Source organism: Neoarius graeffei, chromosome 6 (genome assembly GCF_027579695.1).
Source record: "Neoarius graeffei isolate fNeoGra1 chromosome 6, fNeoGra1.pri, whole genome shotgun sequence".
NCBI lineage: Eukaryota > Metazoa > Chordata > Actinopteri > Siluriformes > Ariidae > Neoarius > Neoarius graeffei.
In genome coordinates, this window is record NC_083574.1 from 1,162,391 (window position 1) to 1,189,104 (window position 26,714).

General features: G+C 41.8%; 1 protein-coding gene across 1 annotated transcript; it reads left to right on the forward strand.

Annotated features, from left to right (window-relative positions):
- Positions 1-125: 125 nt before the first annotated feature.
- caps2 (calcyphosine 2) lies at positions 126-25,075 on the forward strand. The gene is made up of 15 exons (XM_060923095.1): positions 126-307; positions 395-440; positions 791-880; positions 3,665-3,871; positions 4,834-4,901; positions 5,045-5,128; positions 6,014-6,088; positions 6,781-6,876; positions 6,965-7,043; positions 7,159-7,274; positions 8,283-8,359; positions 10,368-10,519; positions 20,912-21,031; positions 21,151-21,247; positions 24,904-25,075. Exons 1-15 carry the CDS (start codon positions 126-128, stop codon positions 25,059-25,061), a joined length of 1,647 nt encoding a protein of 548 aa, XP_060779078.1. The 3' UTR covers positions 25,062-25,075.
- The last annotated feature ends 1,639 nt before the right edge of the window (positions 25,076-26,714 follow it).

Genomic DNA, 26,714 nt, shown 5'->3' on the forward strand with positions numbered 1-26,714 from the left:
TTACAGACTTCATTACCCAAAATCCCTTTCGGTGATGCCGTCCTGGTGACGTGTGTTTTGTTGGTAAAGAAGTGGTTATAGTAACGGCTCGGTCCTGCTGTCGGTGTTTGTGAGCTGCAGCTGAGATGAAGCGGAGTTTAAAGGCGAAGGGAAACAGAGACACACAGACACCGGTGAGCTCCATCCACAGCACCCTGCTCACACCTTCACAACCCAGCAGGAAATCAACCTGCTCACTCTGTACACCTGTCTGTTCTTCTATAAAGAGAGAGATAAGAGCGCCATCCCGCGGGCCGCGACCCAAAGAGTAAGAGATCCGACACTAAACACACTTGCGGTGGGGCATTAACCATTTATTCCGTCATTAATGGCACACACACACTGTTTTATACAGAGTTCCGGTTCTGGAGCTCCACAGACTGAGGGACAGAGAAGATGAGGTGAGGAAATCATTCATTAAAAAACCCCACACCTTTATTTATACTAGGCACTTTAGATAAAGATTAAAAATGAAATAAAGAATAAAACATCGTCATAAACAGTACACACAGAGTATAATGATAACAGAACTTGAAATTAAACATGTTTTAGTAAAATGCAGAACAGACAAAATAAATGTTAAAGAATATTATACAGCAATTAATAAATAATAACATTAATAAAACAATCCACAATTAATAAAACAGAGTAATTAATCACTACATGCACACAGAAATAAAAAAAAAAGAGAGATGTTTTCCTGTTTGTTCTAAACTTAATCAAACACATCATCTTCCCAAATTCTCCCAAGGATGCTGGAGTTATTCCGGTGGCTGGAAAACCGTCGGCCGTGCTGTCCATCCTGAGCTGGGGTTCAGCTTCGTGCTCCAGAACACTGCAGGTAATCATCACATTACCACCTTCATGTCATGAATTCCACTCAGTTCTACAGCGTTTAATGCTGAACCTCGTCACAAAGCAGCTTTACAGAAATCTGGACATAAAAATGATGTTTAAATTTACACGAATCCCGAATGATCAAGCCAGATGTGCTGGTGGTGAGAAATAATGGGCAAGAACGATCATAAAGTGTTTATATAAAGTGTTATGAACATGAACTTGGCTCATTTTATTTGTAATTTTGCGCTGCACAGAACAATGTTTAGTCTGAAGCTACTGGGTCATTAGTATGCCAACGACAAAAACATCAGAAATTATCATAAATAAGAGATCAAACATTAAGAAAAATTATGATGAAGTATCACTAGCATGTAGTGTGATTTATAAAAGCAATTAAAAACATAAATTAAAAAAGGTGTATTAATCTACAGTTTTAATAATAGTGCTTTCTGTACTGTATACATGTAATTATCTTCTTCTTCTTCTTTCGGCTGTTCCCGTTAGGGATCGCCACAGCAGATAACATCTCCTCCTGTCCTCCATATCCTCTTCTGTCACACCAACTGTCCTCATGTCCTCCTTCACCACATCCTTAAATCTCATCTTTGCTCTTCATCTTTTCCTTTTACCTCCAACTTCATCTCCAGCATTCTATTCTTCTCCCAGTAAACCCTGGATCTCTCCTCTGTACGTGTCCAAACCATCTCAGTCTCAACTCTCTCACTTTATCTCCAAGTCATCCTAGATGTCCTGTCCCTCTAATATTCTCGTTTCTAATCCTGTCCAATTTTGTCCCTCCCAATGAGAATCTCAGCATCTTCAGCTCTGCTTCCTCCAGTTCAGCCTCCTGTCTTTTTGTCTCCAAACTGAACACCATTGCTGCTCTGACTGCTGTCTTTCCCTTTCACTCTTCTGTCACAGATCACTCCTGACTCTCTCCTCCATCCACTCCAACCTGCTTTCACGCTTTTCTTCACTTCTCTTCCACACTCGCTATTACTTTGTCCAGTTGACCCTAGATATTTGAACTCATCGGCTTTGACCTTTGACCACCTCTATTCCTGTATACATGTAATCATACTAAGTGATAAAAAGGGGATGATTTATTTGAACTTGCAGAACCCCTAAAGGTTCTTTGGTTTTCTCTCCTAGAACAGTGTTCTCCAGTCAGACATGGTTCCAAATAGAACTGTAACTTATCCAATGAATCTTTAGAGAACCCTTTTATTGTACACTACATACCAGGAAGCTAAACTCCAGACTGGTTCTAGATATTGTGGTGAATAATAATAATAATAATAATAATAATAAAAGAAATCATGGCGGCACGGTGGTGTAGTGGTTAGCGCTGTCGCCTCACAGCAAGAAGGTCCGGGTTCGAGCCCCGTGGCCTGCGAGGGCCTTTCTGTGTGGAGTTTGCATGTTCTCCCCATGTCCGCGTGGGTTTCCTCCGGGTGCTCCGGTTTCCCCCACAGTCCAAAGACATGCAGGTTAGGTTAACTGGTGACTCTAAATTGAGCGTAGGTGTGAATGTGAGTGTGAATGGTTGTCTGTGTCTATGTGTCAGCCCTGTGATGACCTGGCGACTTGTCCAGGGTGAACCCCGCCTTTCACCCGTAGTCAGCTGGGATAGGCTCCAGCTCGCCTGCGACCCTGTAGAACAGGATAAAGCGGCTACAGATAATGAGATGAGATGAAAAGAAATCACTTTCTTCTGGGTTCTACATAGAACCTTTAAGTGTTACCTCAGCTGAAAAACCTTTAAGAAGAACCTTTTAAGAGTTCTAATTATTTAAGAGTGTATCATGTTCCAGATGTGTGGAACATCATATCAAAAGGATTTCCTTCCTTTTCCTTTGGATCTTTATTTACGTGAGGTGATGATATCTGTGAAAGTGAAACACACCCTTATGGAAATTCCTGTGGAATTCCAAAGATAATATCCAGTAACATTTTGAAGGGAATTCATAGTACAGTCCTGCTGGAGCTCTGTGGAAGATCCATCAGAATGTGATTGGATTTCTGTATCGTTCCTCAGCGTTAGTAAATAAATTACATTCTGTTGTTTTATGTAGTGAGTCTTATTTGAGCTTTATCTCATCTCATCTCATTATCTGTAGCCGCTTTATCCTGTTCTACAGGGTCGCAGGCGAGCTGGATCCTATCCCAGCTGACTACGGGCGAAAGGCGGGGTTCACCCTGGACAAGTCGCCAGGTCATCACAGGGCTGACACATAGACACAGACAACCATTCACACTCACATTCACACCTACGCTCAATTTAGAGTCACCAGTTAACCTAACCTGCATGTCTTTGGACTGTGGGGGAAACCGGAGCACCCGGAGGAAACCCACGCGGACACGGGGAGAACATGCAAACTCCGCACAGAAAGGCCCTCGCCGGCCCCGGGGCTCGAACCCGGACCTTCTTGCTGTGAGGCGACAGTGCTAACCACTACACCACCGTGCCGCCCTATTTGAACTTTATATTGGTGATAATAATAATAATAATAATAATAATAATAAGTAGTTCATGTTTTTAGTGTGTGTGTGTGTGTGTGTGTGTGTGTGTGTGTGTGTGTATGAGACAGACATTCTTGGCTTTAGGTGTCAGGGTACCATATATCTCATTCCATATATTTCCATGGTGATCCATGTTTTTTTTTTTTTGTAAGGAAGTCTGTCAGTTTTTCAGAAATGCAGTGCAGGTGAATACGTCTGGAGTGTCCATATACAATAGAGTAACACACATCCCTGTATCAGTATTCCAGTGTGTTTTCTACAGGAATGGGATGTTGGGATAATGTCCCCGCAGGAGGGACGTGTCTCAGTGTTGGCGTCTCCTCAGCACAGCTACAGAGAGCTGACGATCAGATCAGCCAGTAATCCCAAAGCAAACACAGAACCATGCAATCTGAGCTCACACACTTTTACTGAGCTCCATCACACACAGCCAGGCACGAGTCACACCCAACCCAGGAAGCTGGAAGCCGTGAGTCATTACCACTCTAATCACACTTGGGACATTGTGTTGATGGGATGCAGTATATTAGTCTCTAGTATATTACTCCAGTGCTCTGCATGTACGTTTAAAGATTCGATGGAGAACCTAGAAATGGTTTTCTGTCTGAACGGGTTCTGTGTAGATCCCCTTGAAGAAGGCTGAGAACCCTTATCCAGTGAAGCAGAATGGTTCCAGAATGCTTTTTTTCAAGAGTATAGTAAATACCAGGATAACTAAATGCTAAACACTTGGAATCTTCTCGGTTGAGGGTCTTTAAATAAGTAAGTCTTAGATTCCAAAAAAAATTACACTGAGAACCCTTTCCTCCAGGAAACATTTGTAGAACATTGCATATCTGTTCCGCTAAATGGTTAACCATACAACCCTTACAGATCTACATTTTAATTACTATTATTAATAATAATGAGTAATATTAATTACAACACTATTATCGCAAACAATAATAACACCATTATTATGAATATTAACAATAAAAATATCAGCAGAATAATATAAATAACAACAATATAATTAACCACAGTAGTATTAGATTAGATTAGATTAGATTAGATTAGATTAGATTAGATTAGATTAGATTAGATAAAACTTTATTGATCCCTTTGGGAGGGTTCCCTCAGGGAAATTAAGATTCCAGCAGCATCATTACAGATAAACAGAGAAAAGAAATAGAGAAAAACTTCTAGATAAATTAAAATAAATTAAGTATTTACATATACAAATATAAAAGAATAAGATATGGGGAAGAGAGGAAGGGGGGAGGGGGGAAAGGGTAAGTGTGTGTGTGGGGGGAAGCAGGAAAGATATTGCACTTTATATTGCACTTTATATGCAAGAGTAGATTTGATATGAAGAGTTGATTGGATCATGTTGTCTGATTGGGTTGATGTGGGTTGATTTTGGTGTATTAGAGATTAAAGGTGTGTTTGTAGGAGGGCGTGACGATGGAGAGGAGACGGCAGGCTGTGATGGAGCAGGTGATGGTGGACCAGCTCTCCAGGTGAGTGAATAAATAGAAAAAAAATAGAAGAGATGTCAGACATTGTAGTTGGACAGTCCTGAATTCCAGCTGAAATAAGAAACTGACAGAAGGTGAAAGTGTAAAGATGCCTCAGTCACTGCTGTGATGTGGTTTGTGCTCAGAGCCGTCATCAGCGACCCGGAACAAAACTCCGCAAACTTGGTGAACATTTCCGCTCGTCACAAGAGGACTTTACACCACACAATGTAAGAGATACACACACACACACACACACACACACACACACACACACACACACACACACACACACACACATTACAGTTGAAATTAAAATTAGAACATGTCTTATGAGCTGCTTTTTATGGAAAGGGGTGGAGCTTATTCTGGATCAGAAAAGTGTCATAAAGAAATAAAGAAACTGTCCAAATCCATCGCATGGGACGTCTATATGGGTTGAACATAAAAAGATTTTATATATATATATATATATATATATATATATATATATATATATATATATATATATATATGAATAAATAAAACAAAAAATATATAAATGAATAAAACTTTATATACTATGTAAACTATTAATATTTTAATAAAATTATATAGTGTATAAATTATACAATTAATGGAAATTACTAAAGTAATATATTAATGTAATTAAATCTATTAATAAATTAATTCTGTGGACTTTGGGATATTTCTTATAAATTTTCATTAGTTTTATGCAAAATTAACATCAGTTTAAATGAGATTAATAGAAATGTAATGGAAAAGAACCCGTAAATGTTCTTATGAAGGATGAAGAAGTCTTCATTTCCCTTCTACAAAACACTTTCAGGTAGAACACCATCAGATCACCATGAAAGATCCCTGGAGAGTGTGTTACAGAGAATTTTAAAACTATAATGGGATCAGTTTAATTTTACTAATATTATAAAAATAATACTGTTTCATTCCTCAAAATAAAACTCAGAAAAATTAATCATCGATGTAAATTTTATTTATTTATTTATTTTATATTTTTGATCCAAAGTGAAAATTAGTGAACTACTTTTAACCTGTATAACCTGCAAGCAAACCCTTTTGCTCTTTGGTGTGTGTGTGTGTGTGTGGTGTGATTACAGGGTGAAAACTCCGAAATCTTTAACAGAGAAGCTCCTGTCCTACAAACTCTGCTTTCATGCCAGAATTTTATCACGGTAGATGTGAAGAAATCAGATTTATAAAACTCACCATTTTTAAAAAAAAATGTATGTCATTTTTAAACATTAATGAAAAACTCAGCCTATCAGAAAAGGGTTCCAAGTAGCACCGTTTTTCAGAAGCTAAGAACCCTTAATTATCCATGAACCCTTACTGATGCCACGCCTGAACTTGCAGTTAAGACTCCACTTCCCAGAATTCACAGCAGCCTTCAAATATGGCCACCTCGGACTACAACATCCATCCTGCACCTCATTACGTTCAGTCTCCTGATTTTTTTAATTGCACTGACCTGGACTCACCACAGCACACTACATAAGTGCACACACACACACACACACACACACACACACACACACACACACACACACAGAGTCATTACGGAGTAAACCCTCAGCTCCCTGTCTGACTTTACCAGGCCTTTTGATTATTGTGCTACTTTTCTGGTTCGACTTTGTTTTGTACTTCATAGTTTGCCTTTTCGATCCTGCCGCTGACTTCCTGTTTGTGTCTCGCCTGACTATTGCCTGTTTTTGATTCTGCTTTCTGCCTTATGATTTGGATTTGTCTGAATAAACTCTCTTTCAGCTTTACATTCATGTGTTACCTACATATCTGACAACAGGACCCTTTCTGTGTGTGTGTGTGTGTGTGTGTGTGTGTGTGTGTGTGTGTGTGTGTGTAACAGATGTGGGCGTGAGGCCTGTCGAGAGCTGATTGGCTTCTACTTCACATGTGATCAGACACTAACAGTATACGAGTACCGCAGTTTTGGGAAGAACAGGTGAGATGCAGTTCCATACTGAGCAGTGAGTGTAAACGGTGTGTGTTTATTACTGCTGTATGAACTGAGATCTACCTGTTTATTCCAGGTGTAATGCACTGCCGTTTATAGCACGTGGGGTTTATAGGACTCGAGGGAGACCATACTGTCTCTCTGACATCTCACAGGTGCCAAACTCCCACTGTTTTACACACACACACACACACACACACACACACACACACACACACACACACACACACACACACACACAGCTTTTAAATACCTGCCTGTTTTATTCAGGGGTCAAATCTGCGCTTCAGTACAGATGGACCTCATGTCCCTGAGAACCTGAGACAGCGACCATATCTGACTCTCAAAGTTACTGATGTGGACGAAGAAGCCAAGAGTTCACTAGTGTACACACACACACACACACACACACACACACACACACACACACACACACACATATATATCAAAGAGAAAAAGTGTTTGTACTGTAATACAATACAGTTAGCATTAAATATTAAAAAATGTACATAGTATATATTATGTTAATAATACAAATAAATAAATGATAATAAAATGCACATCTGTAAAAAAAACAGAAAAACAAAACAAATTAGAATTTGTCCAACTCTAGCGGCTTGCACATGTTCTAAAGGTTTCTGATTTTCCGTGTCGTGTGAAGTTTACAGTGAGGTTGCTGTAGAAAAGTTAAAGAGGTTCTTTTATCATTGTTTTTGGAAAATTATTGATTACACACTCTTAAGGAAATACACACACAACTTAAAAAAAGATATTTTCAAAAATTTTTTTGATTTAATTATAAAAATGAAACGGGGCGGCACGGTGGTGTAGTGGTTAGCGCTGTCGCCTCACAGCAAGAAGGTCCTGGGTTCGAGCCCCGTGGCCGGCGAGGGCCTTTCTGTGTCGAGTTTGCATGTTCTCCCCGTGTCCGCGTGGGTTTCCTCCGGGTGCTCCGGTTTCCCCCACAGTCCAAAGACATGCAGGTTAGGTTAACTGGTGACTCTAAATTGAGCGTAGGTGTGAATGTGAGTGTGAATGGTTGTCTGTGTCTATGTGTCAGCCCTGTGATGACCTGGTGACTTGTCCAGGGTGAACCCCGCCTTTCGCCCGTAGTCAGCTGGGATAGGCTCCAGCTTGCCTGCGACCCTGTAGAAGGATAAAGCGGCTAGAGATAATGAGATGAGATGAGATAAAAATGAAATGTGAACTTTTTTTTAGTGACAAATTTTTTTCTGTTCTACTTAATTTTTTGCTGAAAATGTAATGTTAGTAAATATAAATCTCTTTTTTTAACTGATTTAATAATGCTGAAGTCATAAAATAAACATGTAAGATAAAATACTTTTGCAGGATATTAGTGAAAAGTTCACACTCACACTGTGCTTATCTCACAGAGTCCAGTGTGGAGAAACCGAACATCATCTTTCTGAGGAGGAGATTAACGACTGGAAAACTCTAAAGGCCATTCAGGGTTAATATTCCTTTATCTCCTACTATACTTTCACTCTCACTCCAATCTCTCTGTAGAATATTAACTCATTTCCCTTCACTGAGTAAAGAACAAACTCCTTCAGGAAGTGTAAATCCAGCTGTGTTTGTTTAAAGGTGTAAAACCCCTGGACTGTAAAACAGAAATGTAAAAGTGCAGCCGTTCGACAGGAACAGTGTCGGTGTTCAGAGGAGACAGACGTGAGAGAAAATCTTTTTTCCAAAGCTGCTCTTGCACACTTTTCTCTGTAACTTTCACACACTGCAGCAGTGCAGTAAAAAGTAGTTCCGGTTCCTTTACACTTTCCTGAAGGTTTTGTGGAATCAATACGCCATCAGAGACACACAACTACTTAGGTGTAGAATTAGGTATGCGCGTGTCCCTGCCAATATCAAACGAAGGCTGATATGTCCCTACCAATATTTCTGATTGAAGAAAAAAAAAATCACACTCCGTACACAGTACACAAAGGGTTACTGTAGGTTTCCACTGGGCGAAACACCACACAAAATTTGCTCATGAATATTCGCTCTGGGGGCGTGGTCGTGAAAACAGCAAACATGTTTTGCTACCATGTCAATTAGCAAGAGCGGTTGCAGTGCAGTGACCGGCTGCTAGCTAGCAAGCTATCAAACTGTCCTTGAGGAATGTAATGTTAGATTAGTTTGTAAAATGAATCAGTTAACAACAGTTCGTATTCAGTGTGTAACAACAACAACATACGAATATGACTGTTTTCTAAGTTTGTGTGGCATGTAAATAACAATCCAACTTGATACCGACAACAACTGGTGTTCATTAAGGTCACAAAGACATTATTGAATCATATCAGATTGTGCTAATGCTGGCTAATATTGCACTGAGTCTTGCTTGTGAAGTGCCTGCAAACTTTAGCAGCCCGCTAACCCTGAATCTGAAGCGCTTCAGTTAAGACCTGCAGAGCCCTAACCGAGTTCGGGTAACATGACACATGTAAACAACAACAACAACCCGATGGAGATGTGGCCATTGTTCATGGCCCATACACCTTTTAATCAATTCAAACATCTTCACGTAATAAGCAAAACAGCCTCCGCCTTCTGGATCAGAAACTTTTGGTGACTCCCACCTGTCACTCCCTCCCCTCCCTCCCCTCTCCGCTCTGGGCTCAAGAAGACAACAAAAGGGCAATAATATAACAACAACCAATCAGAATTCAGATACATTCTGTTGCCAAGTAAAATTTTAACCTTTCAACATGTCAGAAAAGTTCTCGAGCCCTCGTGCTGTTTTACCGTTAGATCAATCACACATCAGCTTAATCTAGCATTCTAAAACTAGCTACAGATCCCACAGAAGAGAGCCGACTCCCCCTGCCAGCCTCATGGAACGCAGTGTTTAAGGCTCCGGATGGGTTTTATTTCCATTTATGAGGGAAAGGAACATACACCCTCCCGACAGTCAGTGCGTTATTCGCTTGTAAAACACATTTGCAAATTGGTAGAATGAGTTAATCACCACATGCAAGATTTGCAGTTAATCAGATGGATTGCATATTATTATTCATGAATTACTACAGTTCTGAAATTCAAATTTTAAAAGTCTGGCCTTTGGAGAGATGACGGAGACTCTTTTGGTGGAACACAACGGAGCGAAATATTGTGACCCTCTAATGTTGACCTGAAGTTGGTGCCACTGGGGGTTGGCATTGGGTTTATGTCCCCACCAGTGTTAATACCAAACCTACGCCCTTGCACAACTACCACAAACTCCTCCCTCTGAGAAAGTAGTTCCATCTGTGAAAGGAGCGATTCGACACGTTTACAGCTTCATTTATACACAAACCCCTTTAACTGAAGACTTCAGGACAGTGTTCAGCAGCTGCTCTCACACTTCACTCTCACTGAGTCTGGAGGAAACACATTCTCACATATTTATTTACATTTTCTCCATGAATGAATGAAGGAATGAATTTACTGATTTGGTCTGTGTTTTGTTGGATTTGTTCTAGCGTCTGTACGTGAGCGGTTGAAAGGTCGCGCTATCCAAACTCTGATTGGTTTAGGGAGGAAGCTGCAGAGTTTAGACGTGAAGCAGAACGGCGTTGTGGGTAAAGAGGAGCTAGGAGAGTGTCTGATGGAGGGGCTGAGTCTCACACAACAGGTGCAGTAATCACTAATCACCATGAACAATGTACACTTTCATAATGATCATAAATTGAATGCAGAATTATTTATTTTGATCGTTTAAAATCATATAAAGCTACACGTGTAAAATTGCACACATTAAATTGGCACAGGATGAAAACACTGAAGTCTCGGGGCTTATTATTAACGTGGCCTTAAAAACAACATGAAACAAACAAGACACCGTGACAATAGAAACAGCACAGAAAATACAAAATAACTAAAGTCGGACCAAAACCAATGCCATGATATGACTAAACCCAACATAAACCAAAACTAATCCCACAGTATGATTAAACACAGACCAGAACTAATCTCACAGTATCACTAAATCCAAACAAAATTAATCCCACATTATAAATAAACACAGACCAAACTATTCCAACAGTAAGACTAAACCCAACACAGACCAAAACTAATCACATTATATCACTAAACACAGACCAAAAACTAATCCCACACTATAAGTAAACACAGAGCAAAACTACTCCGACAGTATAACTAAACCCAACACAGACCAAAACTAACCCCGCAGTGTCACTAAACCCAGAACACACCCAATGTTGAACCCAGCATGATGCTAAAGCCAGGCTAAAACTAATCCAAAACTAAAATGATTCCAGCTAAAAATTGATCCCTAATTAAAACTAATTCCAAATACCAACAACAATAACATCCAAAACTGAATCCAAACCATCACAAAATTCAGGTCAAAAGTGAACACATACCAAATTATAACAATGCGACTAAAACATTTCTACTTTTGCCAGAAAATAAAAACTAATAATCGACATTAACTCCCTTCTAAATCTTTATATAACAGCTAAATTAATTTTCATTTCCACAGGTAAGAGGAAACAGATTCTGTCATGCTTTGTATAACTTTGTATTTAGTTTGGTATTTCTCCACCTGGTGGTTGTTTATGGGTAACACACTCTTCCTTAATTTCTACTAGCTGTTTCTTTTCATTGGTTGTTTTAATCATGTGATGCAGTCAGGTCATAGCCCAGGAAAAACAAAGAGGGAAACCCTGTAGTTGACAAATTACATGTGATCAGAGTGCAGCTACAGCTATCTTACTTTCCATCCCTCATTTGTGTCCAAGAAAGCATCGCTTTTTTACAAAGAAATCTGTTCAAGAGAATGATGACAACAGTAAAGACACTTCAATCTTACTCGAGCCTCTGACTTTCTCTTGGAAGCTTGTTCGCTATCTGTCAATTCGTGTATAGATGCACACACACGTTGAGGACAGAATAGTAAAAAAGCGCCTTTTCACACGGAAACAAAAGCAACTGGAAAAAATAAGGAAGGCTGCAATTCATGATGTCACACACCAGTGAAGCTGGATTGGAATGATTGTCCACTGATGGTGGTGCCACAGTACAAGACCCTGCACATGAAGCTAGATCACAGCATTCCAATTCATCAGCCTCTTCATCCTCTTCAGCTAGCAGAGCAGCAGCCAGGGCTCGTGCTAAAGCAGAAGCTGCACGTGCACGTGCCACCTTTGTTCAAAGAGAAGCCGATCTGAAGATAGAAGAGGCTCGTCTAGCAGCTGATTTAAAGGTCAGAGAAGCACGCATAGCAGCTGAGTTATCAGCATTGGAGCATGAGAAAGAGGTTGCAGCAGCCTTAGCAGAGGCTGAAGTTCTTGAGGCAGCAGCAGAGATTGAGATTGGACAGGGCAGTAGGAGTAACCATGACGTAGTTTCTGTCGCCATTCAACGCACTCGTGATTATGTTGACCAACACTCCCAATCGCACCACGGTGGTGCAGAACTCCCCGTACATCAACCATATACACCGTCTCTACAGCCACTCAGCAAATCTGAAGTCCAACCAGATCTGACAGCCTTCCAGCCTTCACCCACGAACAACCCTCATGTAACAAAGCAGTTTGAGAGGACGACACAGATAGCTCGTTGCCAACCTCCTGACCCACTCCCCACTGGTAAGCTGCACACTTCCCCTTTGAACAGAGGCTCATTACAGCCACATACTGATGACAGGACTGGTATGGGTGATGTTGCAAGGTACCTGGTACGCCAAGAGCTTGTGAATTCTGGTCTCACAAAATTCAGTGATCGCCCAGAAAATTACTGGGCGTGGAAATCCTCATTCCTTAATGCTATTCGAGGACTATACTTGACTGCCAGTGAGGAGCTTGATATCTTAACAAAGTGGTTAGGACCTCAGTCTTCAGGATATGTTATGAGGATCCGTTCAGTGCATGTTGCCAACCCTACCATAGGCTTAAAAATGGCCTGGGATCACCTAGAAGAGTGCTTTGGCTCCCCGGAAGTAATTGAGAAAGCTCTCTTTGAGAGGTTGGACAACATTCCTAAAATCAGTCACAAAGATCCTTTAAAGCTTAGGGAACTGGGCGATCTCTTAAGAGAGTTAGAATCTGCCAAATCTGAAGGCTACCTGCCTGGGCTCTCGTACCTGGACACTGCCAGAGGTGTCAACCCTATTGTTGAGAAGTTGCCACTAAGCCTTCAAGAGAGGTGGTTAGCCCAAGGCTCTCAATACAAAGAGCAGAATGGCGTCCCCTTCCCTCCATTCACATTCTTTACAAACTTTATATGTAGTGAAGCACGCAGAAGAAATGACCCAAGTTTTACTCTCTCAACAGTGCCCACAGCTTCAACAAACATTCCCTGTAAGTTCTCCACAGGTTCAACGAAGCCTGAACGATGGGAAAAGAAATCAGGTTACGTCAAAAGTCATGTCTCTGCCCACAAAACTGAAGTTGCATCGCATCAGCCAGTTTCTCAGTCAGACAGTGGAAACAGAAAACAGAGTGACATTGACAAACAATGCCCCATCCACCACAAACCTCATCCTCTAAAAAAGTGTAGAGGCTTTCGGAGCAAGCCACTTGAAGAGCGTAAAGCATTTCTCAAAGAGAACGGTATCTGTTTTAAGTGTTGCTCTTCCACCACGCACCTGGCAAAGAATTGTAAGGCAGTCTTGAAGTGCAGGGAATGTGAGAGTAATAGTCACCTTGCAGCGCTTCACCCTGGACCACCCCCATGGAACATAACTGATCCCGCCTCAGAGCATGGCGGGGAGGGAGAAGGAGAGACACCCCAACCAGCAGTCACGTCCAGGTACACAGAAGTCTGTGATGAAGGTAAAGGGCCCAGATCCTGTTCTAAGATCTGTCTGGTGAAGGTATCCCAAGACACCCCCAGACCAAGCCACCAAGATCTACGTTATTCTAGATGACCAGAGTAACAGGTCCCTGGCTAGGTCTGAATTCTTTGACTTCTTCCAAATTAGAGGATCAGATTCCCCATACACTCTTCGCACATGTGCAGGAGTCACTGGAACATCTGGGAGAAGAGCCACAGGGTTTATAGCAGAGTCATTGAATGGAATGATGAGTGTGATGCTCCCCACACTCATCGAGTGCAACCATATGCCAGACGACCGGTCGGAAATTCCTACTCCAGCGGCTGCACAGCATCACCCTCACCTGAAGTCTATTGCTCACAGGATACCATACCTAGATCCAGAAGCACAGATACTTCTACTTCTGAGACGAGACATCCTACAGGTTCATAAAGTCAGAGAGCAACGTAATGGTCCTCACAGTGCCTCCTATGCCCAAAGACTAGACCTAGGATGGGTTATTGTAGGTAATGTCTGCTTGGGCTCAGCTCATAAGCCAGTGGCTGTGTCTTCCTTCCGAACTAATGTGCTTGAAAATGGACATCCATCTCTCCTCAGTCCATGCCCCAGTCATCTTCAAGTCAAGGAGAAGCTTAGCACCAAAACACAGCACTGCACTTCTCACCTTAGTCTTGCACATAACATCCCCGTCCACAATGCCAACAACCTCAGCAACACAGTCTTTGAGAGAACCAAAGATGATGAAAAAGTTGGTCTCTCCATTGAAGACAGGCTTTTTCTGGAGCTCATGGATAAAGAAATGTTTATAGATGACACGAACAGCTGGGTAGCGCCCCTTCCATTTCGATCCCCACGGCGATGGCTACCGCACAATCGAGAGCAGTCTCTCAGTCGCCTCACCTCTCTTTGTCGCACCCTAGAAAGAAAGTCTGAGATGAAATCTCACTTTTTCAACTTCATGCAAAAGATTTTTGATAACAATCAGGCAGAGTTAGCACCCTCGCTGCCAGAGGGAGACGAGCGATGGTACTTGCCCATCTTTGGTGTTTACCACCCTCAAAAGCCAAATCAGTCCGAGTCGTCTTTGACTCCAGTGCTCAGCATCATGGCATCTCTCTAAATGATGTTCTACTTACTGGCCCGGATCTGAACAACAGCTTACTGGGAGTTTTGTTGCGCTTCCGGAGAGAAGCAGTGGCTGTGATAGCAGACATCGAACAGATGTTTCACAGTTTTACAGTGAGAGAAGATCATCGAGATTTTCTTCGCTTTCTCTGGTTCAGAGACAACGATCCCAACAAAGAGATTGTCGAGTATAGAATGAAGGTACACATATTCAGCAACAGTCCATCACCTGCAGTAGCCATCTATGGGCTTCGCCGTGCAGCACAACATGGAGCAAGTGAATATGGCACGGATGCTAAACACTTTGTACAGCGTGACTTCTACGTTGATGATGGTCTTACGTCAGTTCAGTCAGTTGCTGATGCCATTAGCCTGCTGCAGAGGACACAAGAGATGCTTTCTGCTTCCAACCTACGTCTCCATAAGATCGCATCAAATGACCCTGTCGTTTTGGAAGCCTTCTTGCCAGAAGACCATGCAAAGGGTCTACAGAACTTGGACTTTAATAACTCAACAGTCATTCAGCGAAGCTTAGGGCTTAGTTGGAATCTGAAACATGACTCCTTCTTCTTCAAAGTGGCAGCCACTGAGAAACCCTTCACACGTAGAGGTGTTCTAGCCACCGTGAACAGTCTGTTTGACCCCCTTGGACTTGCTGCACCAGTCACTATTCAAGGGAAATCCCTGCTGCAAGAGTTGACCAGTAGTGAGACTCTCGACTGGGACAGCCCTCTTCCAGAGGAAAAGGAAGAGGAATGGAGGATGTGGAAAGACTCCTTACAAGACCTGAGTGAGTTCACAATACCAAGAGCTTATACCACTGCTACCCTTACAACTGCTAAAAGGAAGGAGCTCCACATCTTCTCAGATGCCTCTGTGAAGGCCGTCGCTGCTGTAGCCTACCTGAAAGTCATCAGTTGTGATGGAGAGAGCCATATGGGATTTGTCCTGGGAAAGGCAAAACTAGCACCTATGAATGCCCTCACTGTCCCAAGGTTAGAGCTGAGTGCAGCTGTATTGGCAGTGGAAATGGCAGAGCTGATAGAGAGCGAGTTGGACATTATTATAGACATGTTGCGATTCTACACAGATAGCAAGGTTGTCTTGGGGTACATATCTAACCAAACCAGATGGTTCTATGTTTATGTTTGCAACAGAATACAGAGAATCAGGAAGTCCACCAAACCCGAACAATGGCGCTACATCTGTACTACCCAAAATCCAGCAGATCATGCTACTCGATCTGTACCTGCAGCTGAGCTAGCCAACACGACATGGCTTACAGGACCTCCATTCCTGTCCTTACCAGAAGGTGTGCCCACTTCAGAAGAGGGGTCATATGAACTTATTGATCCAGATTCTGACACTGAAGTACGTTCTCATGTCACTGCACTTTCTCTTCCGCCATCTGATCTGGGATCTCATCGCTTTGAGCGGTTCTCATCCTGGAAATCTCTGGTACAAGCCATAACATCCTTGATGCGCATTCTTCAGTCCCGAAGGAGTACAACCAAAGTGAAGCATAAGGACTGCGGAAGCAGTTATCAGTGCAAAGAGCCCCATATGGCAGAACAACTGTCAAAGGCACAATCTCTCATAATCAAGTGTGTACAAAGAGAGACCTACAACAAAGAGTTTACCTGCTTGACTGCCGGCAAGGACATTGCAAAGGACAGTCCTCTGAGAAGGTTGAACCCCTGTGTGGATGAAGACGGTCTTCTGAGAATAGGAGGTAGACTCGAACACAGCACACTCAACACAAGGGAAAAGTTTCCCCTCATCATTCCAGGCCATAGTCACCTTGCAAAGCTGCTCGTGAGGCATTACCATGAAAAGGTCAAACACCAAGGTCGTATTTTCACAGAAGGGTCTGTCCGCATGGCAGGATTCTGGATCATCGGAGCTAAGAAATGCATCAACAGTACTCTTCACAAATGTGTTGTGTGCAAGAAACTTCATGGGAGAACTGTTGAACAGAAGATGGCAGATTTACCCCCAGATCGTTTGAGTACTGAACCACCTTTTACTTACGTGGGACTTGATGTGTTTGGTCCTTGGACAGTCACCACAAGACGAACCCGCGGGGGTCAAGCTAACAGCAAAAGGTGGGCTGTACTATTCACATGCATGAGCACACGTGCGGTGCACATAGAACTCATTGAAGCAGTGGATACATCGAGTTTTATTAATGCTTTACGATGATTCTTTGCTTTGCGAGGACCTGTTAAGCAAATCCGCTCTGACTGTGGAACCAACTTCACAGGTGCCTGCAAAGAGTTGCATATGTTCCTCACTGATCCTGAAGAGCTGAATGTGAGGAAGTACTTGGGTGAAGAAGGCTGCTCTTGGGTCTTTAACCCTCCTCATTCCTCCCACATGGGGGGAGTTTGGGAGCGAATGATTGGCATTTCCATACGTATACTGGACTCTGTGCTCAAGCAAACCAGCTCTTCACGTCTAACTCATGAGGTGTTGTCTACTTTAATGGCAGAGGTCACTGTGATCATTAATGCCAGGCCCCTTGCACCTATCCCTTCAGACCCGGATTCGCCTTTCCTCTTGACCCCTGCTTCACTACTGACACAAAAGGGGTGTATTCATCTTCCTCCTCCAGGGATCTTTGACAGCAAAGACCTCCATCGCCAACAGTGGAGACAGGTGCAGCACCTAGCTAACACCTTTTGGAATAGGTGGAGACGGGAGTACCTTCCTACACTTCAAAGCCGTAGCAAGTGGCAGAACTTACGGCCTAACCTCAAGAAAGGTGACCTGGTTCTGCTTAAGGATAACCAGGCGAGACGGAATGAGTGGCCCATGGCTCTGGTGACCAGGACATTCCCTGACCAAGATGGAAAAGTCAGAAAGGTCGAACTGAAGGTCACCAAATCTGGATCAGCAAAGACTTTCTTAAGACCTGTCTCTGAGACAGTCTTTCTGAAAAGTGCTGAGGATACAGACTGAGTTGGTTGTTATTGTTAGACATGTTCTAGTTATTCAGATAATGGTATTTAATCAATACCAGGCGGGGAGTGTCATGCTTTGTATAACTTTGTATTTAGTTTGGTATTTCTCCACCTGGTGGTTGTTTATGGGTAACACACTCTTCCTTAATTTCTACTAGCTGTTTCTTTTCATTGGTTGTTTTAGTCATGTGATGCAGTCAGGACATAGCCCAGGAAAAACAAAGAGGGAAACCCTGTAGTTGACAAATTACATGTGATCAGAGTGCAGCTACAGCTATCTTACTTTCCATCCCTCATTTGTGTCCAGGAAAGCATCGCTTTTTTACAAAGAAATCTGTTCAAGAGAATGATGACAACAGTAAAGACACTTCAATCTTACTCTAGCCTCTGACTTTCTCTTGGAAGCTTGTTCGCTATCTGTCAATTCATGTATAGATGCACACACACGTTGAGGACAGAATAGATTCAGTTTCTGAAATGTTCATTTTTAATGAAGTTTAAATTTGATGTGAACTTTTCTGGATCACGTGAGTGTATAGTGAGTGTTGCTGAAGGAGCACAGCTGTGAGGTTGTGTGTTTGAGGTGTATTAGTGGTGTGTTGGTTGCGTGTTTGAGGTTGTGTGTTTGAGGTGTATTAGTGGTGTGTTGGTTGTGTGTTTGAGGTTGTGTGTTTGAGGTGTATTTGTGGTGTGTTTAAAGTTGCGTGTTTGAGGTGTATTAGTGGCGTGTTGGTTGCGTGTTTGAGGTAGCGTGTTTGAGGTTTATTAGTGGTGTGTTGGTTGTGTTTGAGGTGTATTAGTGGTGTGTTTGAGGTTGTGTGTTTGAGGTGTATTAGTGGTGTGTTGGTTGCGTATTTGAGGTAGCGTGTTTGAGGTTTATTAGTGGTGTGTTGGTTGTGTTTGAGGTGTATTAGTGGTGTGTTTGAGGTGTGTTAGTGGTGTGTTTGAGGTTGTGTGTTTGAGGTGTATTAGTGGCGTGTTGGTTGCGTGTTTGAGGTAGCGTGTTTGAGGTTTATTAGTGGTGTGTTGGTTGTGTTTGAGGTGTATTAGTGGTGTGTTTGAGATGTATTAGTGGTGTGTTTGAGGTTGTGTGTTTGAGATGTATTAGTGGTGTGTTTGAGGTTGTGTGTTTGAGATGTATTAGTGGTGTGTTTGAGGTTGTGTGTTTGAGGTGTATTAGTGGTGTGTTGGTTGCGTGTTTGAGGTTGTGTGTTTGAGGTGCATTAGTGGTGTGTTTGAGGTTGTGTGTTTGAGGTGTATTAGTGGTGTGTTGGTTGTGTGTTTGAGGTTGCGTGTTTGAGGTGTATTAGTGGTGTGTTGGTTGTGTGTTTGAGGTTGTGTATTTGTGGTGTGTTTGAGGTTGCGTGTTTGAGGTTGTGTGTTTGAGGTGCATTAGTGATGGGTTGGTTGTGTGTTTGAGGTTGTGGGTTTGAGCTGTGTTGGTTGTGTGTTTGATGTTGCGTGTTTGAGGTGTATTAGTGGTGTGTTGGTTGTGTGTTTGTGGTTGCGTGTTTGAGGTGTATTAGTGCTGTGTTGGATGCGTGTTTGAGGTTGCGTGTTTGAGGTGTATTAGTGGTGTGTTTGAGGTTGTGTGTTTGAGGTTGTGTGTTTGAGGTGTATTAGTGGTGGGTTGGTTATGTGTTTTAGGTTGCGTGTTTGAGGTGTATTAGTGGTGGGTTTGAGGTTGTGTGTTTGAGGTGTATTAGTGGTGGGTTGGTTATGTGTTTTAGGTTGCGTGTTTGAGGTCGTGTGTTTGAGGTGTATTAGTGGTGTGTTTGAGGTTGTGTTTGAGGTGTATTAGTGGTGGGTTGGTTATGTGTTTGAAGTTGCGTGTTTGAGGTGTATTAGTGGTGTGTTGGTTGTGTGTTTGAGGTTGTATGTTTGAGGTGTATTTGTGGTGTGTTGGTTGTGTGTTTGAGGTGTCTTAGTGGTGTGTTGGTTGCGTGTTTGAGGTAGCATGTTTGAGGTTTATTAGTGGTGTGTTGGTTGTGTTTGAGGTGTATTAGTGGTGTGTTTGAGGTTGTGTGTTTGAGGTGTATTAGTGGTGTGTTGGTTGTGTGTTTGAGGTTGCGTGTTTGAGGTGTGTTAGTGGTGTGTTGGTTGTGTGTTTGAGGTTGTGTATTTGTGGTGTGTTTTGAGGTTGTGTGTTTGAGGTGTATTTGTGGTGTGTTTGAGGTTGCGTGTTTGAGGTTGTGTGTTTGAAGTGCATTAGTGATGGGTTGGTTGTGTGTTTGAGCTGTGTTGGTTGTGTGTTTGATGTTGCGTGTTTGAAGTTGTGTGTTTGAGGTGTATTAGTGGTGGGTTGGTTATGTGTTTGAGGTTGTGTATTTGAGGTGTATTAGTGGTGTGTTTGAGGTTGTGTATTTGAGGTGTATTAGTGGTGGGTTGGTTATGTGTTTGAGGTTGTGTGTTTGAGGTGTATTAGTGGTGGGTTGGTTGTGTTTGAGGTTGTGTATTTGAGGTGTATTAGTGGTGTTAGTTGTGTGTTTGAGGTTGTGTGTTTGAGGTGTATTAGTGGTGTGTTGGTTGTGTTTGAGGTTGTGTATTTGATGTGTATTAGTGGTGTTAGTTATGTGTTTGAGGTTGTGTGTTTGAGGTGTATTAGTGGTGGGTTGGTTGTGTTTGAGGTTGTGTATTTGATGTGTATTAGTGGTGGGTTGGTTACATGTTTGAGGTTGTGTGTTTGAGGTGTATTAGTGGTGGGTTGGTTATGTGTTTGAGGTTGTGTATTTGAGGTGTATTAGTGGTGGGTTGGTTGTGTTTGAGGTTGTGTATTTGAGGTGTATTAGTGGTGGGTTGGTTGTGTTTGAGGTTGTGTATTTGAGGTGTATTAGTGGTGTTAGTTGTGTGTTTGAGGTTGCGTGTTTGAGGTGTATTAGTGGTGTGTTGGTTGTGTGTTTGAAGTTGTGTGTTTGAGGTTGTGTATTTGAGGTGTATTAGTGGTGTGTTTGAGGTTGTGTATTTGAGGTGTATTAGTGGTGGGTTGGTTATGTGTTTGAGGTTGTGTATTTGAGGTGTATTAGTGGTGGGTTGGTTGTGTTTGAGGTTGTGTGTTTGAGGTGTATTAGTGGTGTGTTGGTTGTGTGTTTGAAGTTGTGTGTTTGAGGTTGTGTGTTTGAGGATGTGTTGCTGTGTTCAGGAGCTGGAGGCTGTGTGGAGGGTTCTGGGTCTGCAGAGAGAGTTGATGGTGGACTGCGCTGAGACGATGTGTGCTGTGACCGGAGACATGAATGAGAGCAGACAAGCCGTGTTTATAAAGGTCACACAACTTGAAGCTCCACACACACACACACACACAACACTTTAACACTTTATCATTTTAACACTCAAGGAGGATATCAGCTGGATGGTTGAGATTTTCTGTTTCTCTCTTTTCAGGTTTATATTAAACTCGACCCAAATAAAACGGGTTCAGTTTCTTTGACTGACATTGATAAATTTTATTGTGTTAATCAGCAGCAGAACCCTGAGCACGGTGAGAAACTACACAACTACATTTCACTTTTAATAACTTTATAGCTATAATCATCATTAGAAGAGGTTTAACAGAATGTCATTTTAGTAATTTTAGCGCCCTCTACTGCCTATGATGGGAAATACAATTACTATTCAAACTAATTTAAAATAATAATAATAATAATAATTATTATTATTTATGCTGCTGTTATTTATTATTACTTTGAGTTAATATTTGTACCATCTGGGTTTTTTTCACTTCCCTGATGATTTTGCAGTTTTGTGCTGTGTACAATCATTCAAAAAATTACTTTGAATTTATTAGAATTGAAAAGTGGCCCCGCCCCCTTAACTTTCCTCACCCCATATTAAACTGAAAAGAGGCGGAGCTCTGTCTCAGCTGGGGGCGGAGCTAAAATATAAGCAGTCAAGCTTTAAAGGTCATAGGCAAAGGTTTTCAATTTATGCACATTTGAAACTTTATATGTTAAAAAACCCTCTGTAATTTTCTTCTGGTCCCAAGAAGTATTGTTAATAAGTAATAATTAAAATAAGTTAGAATAAGTTAGTGCGGATCGCGGCGAATTTCTGTTCGGTGATTTTCATGACCACTCGGCGTGTGATGTCATTCATGGCAAACAAACCGCTTGAGTTGAGTCCACTTCCGCTTATTTGCATTGCCGTTTGGCTTGAGTGCAGACGTTCGTTCGGGAATTTCCAAAGAAAAACCCCCATGCCTTACTGCTGTGCAGTGAACTGTAACAACGGGACCGGTTCAGGAAGAAGTTTTTACCTTTTACCGAGAGAGGAGAAGCGGTGGAGAGAGTGGATTGTGCGCGTGAAGCGAGAGGGTTGGCAGCTGCGTAAATACGCCACCCTGTGCTCCGATCACTTTTTGAGGAATCCCCATCTGTTGGAGAGTTTAAGTGTCAGTGTCGGACAGAGAAGCTCAAACCTGACGCTGTTCTGACAAAATTCGAACACAAAATCAAGCAGTCAAAGAAGAAACGGAGCAGCAACGCTCAAGAAAAAAGGAGAAGATTGGAGGTAAACATTTTTACTTTTGCTTGCAATTGACAAGTCAAGAATCCTGAGGGATCCTGTACAATCATTGTGGAAATAAGACAAAAGGGATATTTCCTCGCTTAGAGTCGGCTAGAAAGAGTATAATGCTTGTATTACTATTAGCAATATATTATATTGGCAATATAAACGAATCCACATTATATTATAGGGATTATGTGTGTGCCCATGTAGTTTAATTATTCTTCAAAAGGTCTCTTATTTAGTATTACGACGAAAGTAAGAATTTATAACTACCAGGATAAATCGTTTGGGCGCGAGTCTTGTTGAGGTCCGGGGTCACCGCGATCAGAGTCAGCCGAGTCGCTGCCCGATTCTGAGGCCGCACGGTCAAACCAGTGAGCCACATTCACCGATTGCTTCACAACGGCCATAGGGTCATACATATACAGTGGGGCAAAAAAGTATTTAGTCAGCCACCAATTGTGCAAGTTCTCCCACTTAAAAAGTTGAGAGAGGCTTGTAATTTTCATCATAGGTACACTTCAACTATGAGAGACAGAATGGGGGGAAAGAATCCAGGAAATCACATTGTAGGATTTTTAATGAATTAATTGGTAAATTCCTCAGTAAAATAAGTATTTGGTCACCTACAAACAAGCAAGATTTCTGGCTCTCATAGACCTGTAACTTCTTCTTTAAGAGGCTCCTCTGTCCTCCACTCGTTACCTGTATTAATGGCACCTGTTTGAACTCGTTATCAGTATAAAAGACACCTGTCCACAACCTCAAACAGTCACACTCCAAACTCCACTATGGCCAAGGCCAAAGAGCTGTCAAAGGACACCAGAAACAAAATTGTAGACCTGCACCAGGCTGGGAAGACTGAATCTGCAATAGGTAAGCAGCTTGGTGTGAAGAAATCAACTGTGGGAGCAATTATTAGAAAATGGAAGACATACAAGACCACTGATAATCTCCCTCGATCTGGGGCTCCATGCAAGATCTCACCCCGTGGGGTCAAAATGATCACAAGAACGGTGAGCAAAAATCCCAGAACCACACGGGGGGACCTAGTGAATGACCTGCAGAGAGCTGGGACCAAAGTAACAAAGGCTACCATCAGTAACACACTACGCCGCCAGGGACTCAAATCCTGCAGTGCCAGACGTGTCCCCCTGCTTAAGCCAGTACATGTCCAGGCCCGTCTGAAGTTTGCTAGAGAGCATTTGGATGATCCAGAAGAGGATTGGGAGAATGTCATATGGTCAGATGAAACCAAAATAGAACTTTTTGGTAAAAACTCAAGTTGTCGTGTTTGGAGGAGAAAGAATGCTGAGTTGCATCCAAAGAACACCATACCTACTGTGAAGCATGGGGGTGGAAACATCATGCTTTGGAGCTGTTTTTCTGCAAAGGGACCAGGACGACTGATCCGTGTAAAGGAAAGAATGAATGGGGCCATGTATCATGAGATTTTGAGTGAAAACCTCTTTCCATCAGCAAGGGCATTGAAGATGAAACGTGGCTGGGTCTTTCAGCATGACAATGATCCCAAACACACCGCCCGGGCAATGAAGGAGTGGCTTCGTAAGAAACATTTCAAGGTCCTGGAGTGGGCTAGCCAGTCTCCAGATCTCAACCCCATAGAAAATCTTTGGAGGGAGTTGAAAGTCCGTGTTGCCCAGCGACAGCCCCAAAACATCACTGCTCTAGAGGAGATCTGCATGGAGGAATGGGCCAAAATACCAGCAACAGTGTGTGAAAACCTTGTGAAGACTTACAGAAAACATTTGACCTCTGTCATTGCCAACAAAGGGTATATAACAAAGTACTGAGATGAACTTTTGTTATTGACCAAATACTTATTTTCCACCATAATTTGCAAATAAATTCTTTAAAAATCAGACAATGTGATTTTCTGGATTCTTTTTCTCATTCTGTCTCTCATAGTTGAAGTGTACCTATGATGAAAATTACAGGCCTCTCTCATCTTTTTAAGTGGGAGAACTTGCACAATTGGTGACTGACTAAATACTTTTTTGCCCCACTGTATGGTTTCACCTTTTGATATTTAATTTGGAGAGTTCCTACTTCAAAATTGCTCTCGCTATCAGACATTTTACACAGCCTCTCACAACCAAAGTCCGTACGCGTGTGCTCGGTTCGCAGGTAAACACAGAGCTGCTCCCGGTCTGTTTGGCTTGAATGACGTCACGATGACGGCCCCCTGGCGGTGAAAGTGCGCATAAGTGAGATGTAAACAAACCTTCGGAACTTGCGCAAACCAGTATATTTTAACCGTTTTATTCAATTTTAGGGTGCAAATTAGACAATAGGAAGATTTAATTCGCTTTTTGGGTCGTTCTTCTAGACAATAAAGTTGATATTCTATGTTCCACCTCCGACCCTTGCCTATGACCTTTAAACAGCAAGCCAGATCTCATGCTAGTATTATTTTTTAATAATATATGATTGATGTTATCTAGTTATATAATAAACCTCACCAGATTTCATCATGAAATCAATAAAATAATAAAAGATTAGTTCCAGTGCAGCTGTAATTATTATAAAGAATATTATTGAGTTATTGAGTGATCAGTACACTGACAGATGTTTCAGTAATTATTTTTATATTTGTCTGTTTTTCAGGAACAGAGTTAGATTTCCTCACGTGTGTACGAGACGCAGAAAGGGACACAAAACACGTGTCTTATGCGGAGTTTCAGGATTATTATGAGGGACTGAGCATCGAAATCTCTAGTGACCAGGTTTACATCAACATCCTGAGGAGCACCTGGAATATCTGAGTGTGTGTGTGTGTGTGTGTGTGTGTGTGTTTGAATAGTATTCTAATATTCTCTTTACTGTATATTCACTTAATGTGAATATAATCAATCCACAAATCAAATTTCTGTATTATTTTTATTCTGTTATTAAATCAACTCGTCTGTTGTTTGATGTAGTAAAAATGATCCAAATAAACGTATTATTTATGCTATGGTTTATATTTACATAGGCACTCATCATTTTCTAAATTATAAATAAAAATAGAAAAGTCATATTACATTTTACAAATATTTAAAAATTCAGCACATTATTTAAATATGTACAAGAAAAGTTTGGCTCTTATTTTTTTAAAATGTCTGAAGTTGACATTGCATATAAATGCAATAATTTTATTAATAACAGGTTGTGATTGATTCTGTAACAGCATTAGAAACTCACAGCTCCCTGGGCTCAGCTTTACAGACACCACTTTGAGAAGTGAGGAATCTAAAAATACTTTAAACATCAGCGAGAGACAGAAGTGTGAAATACTCGAGTACTACTTTGTTTTTATAGTTAAGTATTCTTCTGACGTATTTATACTTTACTGGAGTATTATTGAATATTTGCCCTCTTTCTGAATTATATTTCCAAGAAAAGAAACTTTCTCTTTACTCCTTATATGTTTATTTAGACCTTCACACGTTTCCCAGTAAAATATTTCATCCAAATATTCAAACATTAATCCGAGGTGTCTCCTTTAACTCCCTCGACAGTGAACTCTGTCTGATTCAAAAAACCATATTGAGGTCCATCCATCCATTAATTTTCTGTAGCCGCTTATCCTGTTCTACAGGGTTGCAGGTGGGCTGGATCCTATCCCAGCTGGCTTTGCATGAGAGGCGGGGTACACCCTGGACAAGTCGCCAGGTCATCACAGGGCTGACACATAGACACAGACAACCATTCACACTCACATTCACACCTACGCTCAATTTAGAGTCACCAGTTAACCTAACCTGCATGTCTTTGGACTGTGGGGGAAACCGGAGCACCCGGAGGAAACCCACGCGGACACGGGGAGAACATGCAAACTCCGCACAGAAAGGCCCTCGCCAGCCACGGGGCTCGAACCCGGACCTTCTTGCTGTGAGGCGACAGCGCTAACCACTACACCACCGTGCCGCCCCATATTGAGGTCAAATTCTCTAATTTTGGTCACATAGACAGTTTCATGAAGTTAGCCTGCTTTCTTTGCTAATGTCTGGATACACGAGCATTGCTTTGATTTGAGATGCTGGAATAGAGGATATTATAATTACATTGCATGACATTAATGGTATTTATCAGGCGCTCTTATCCAGAGCGATGTACAACACCAGAGCAGCCTGGGGAGGAGGTGGGGGGTTGTGGTGCCTTACTCAAAGGTCTAGGGAATCAAACTGGCAACCTTTTAGTCCTAAAGCTGCTTCTCTAACCTTTAGACCAGAAAAAAAAAATGAGGGAACTTCAACGCAAAGTGTCACCACTGACTATTTATTATTGTAATGACTTTAGTAGTTAATTTAAGGTTCTGGAAATAAACTAATTATAAGGAAATAATGAATCATTTCCTAATTAATCCCTAATAACTAATTCATTATAAAGTAATAAACATTTAAGATTATTTAGTTCAAGACTATATATGAAGGTTA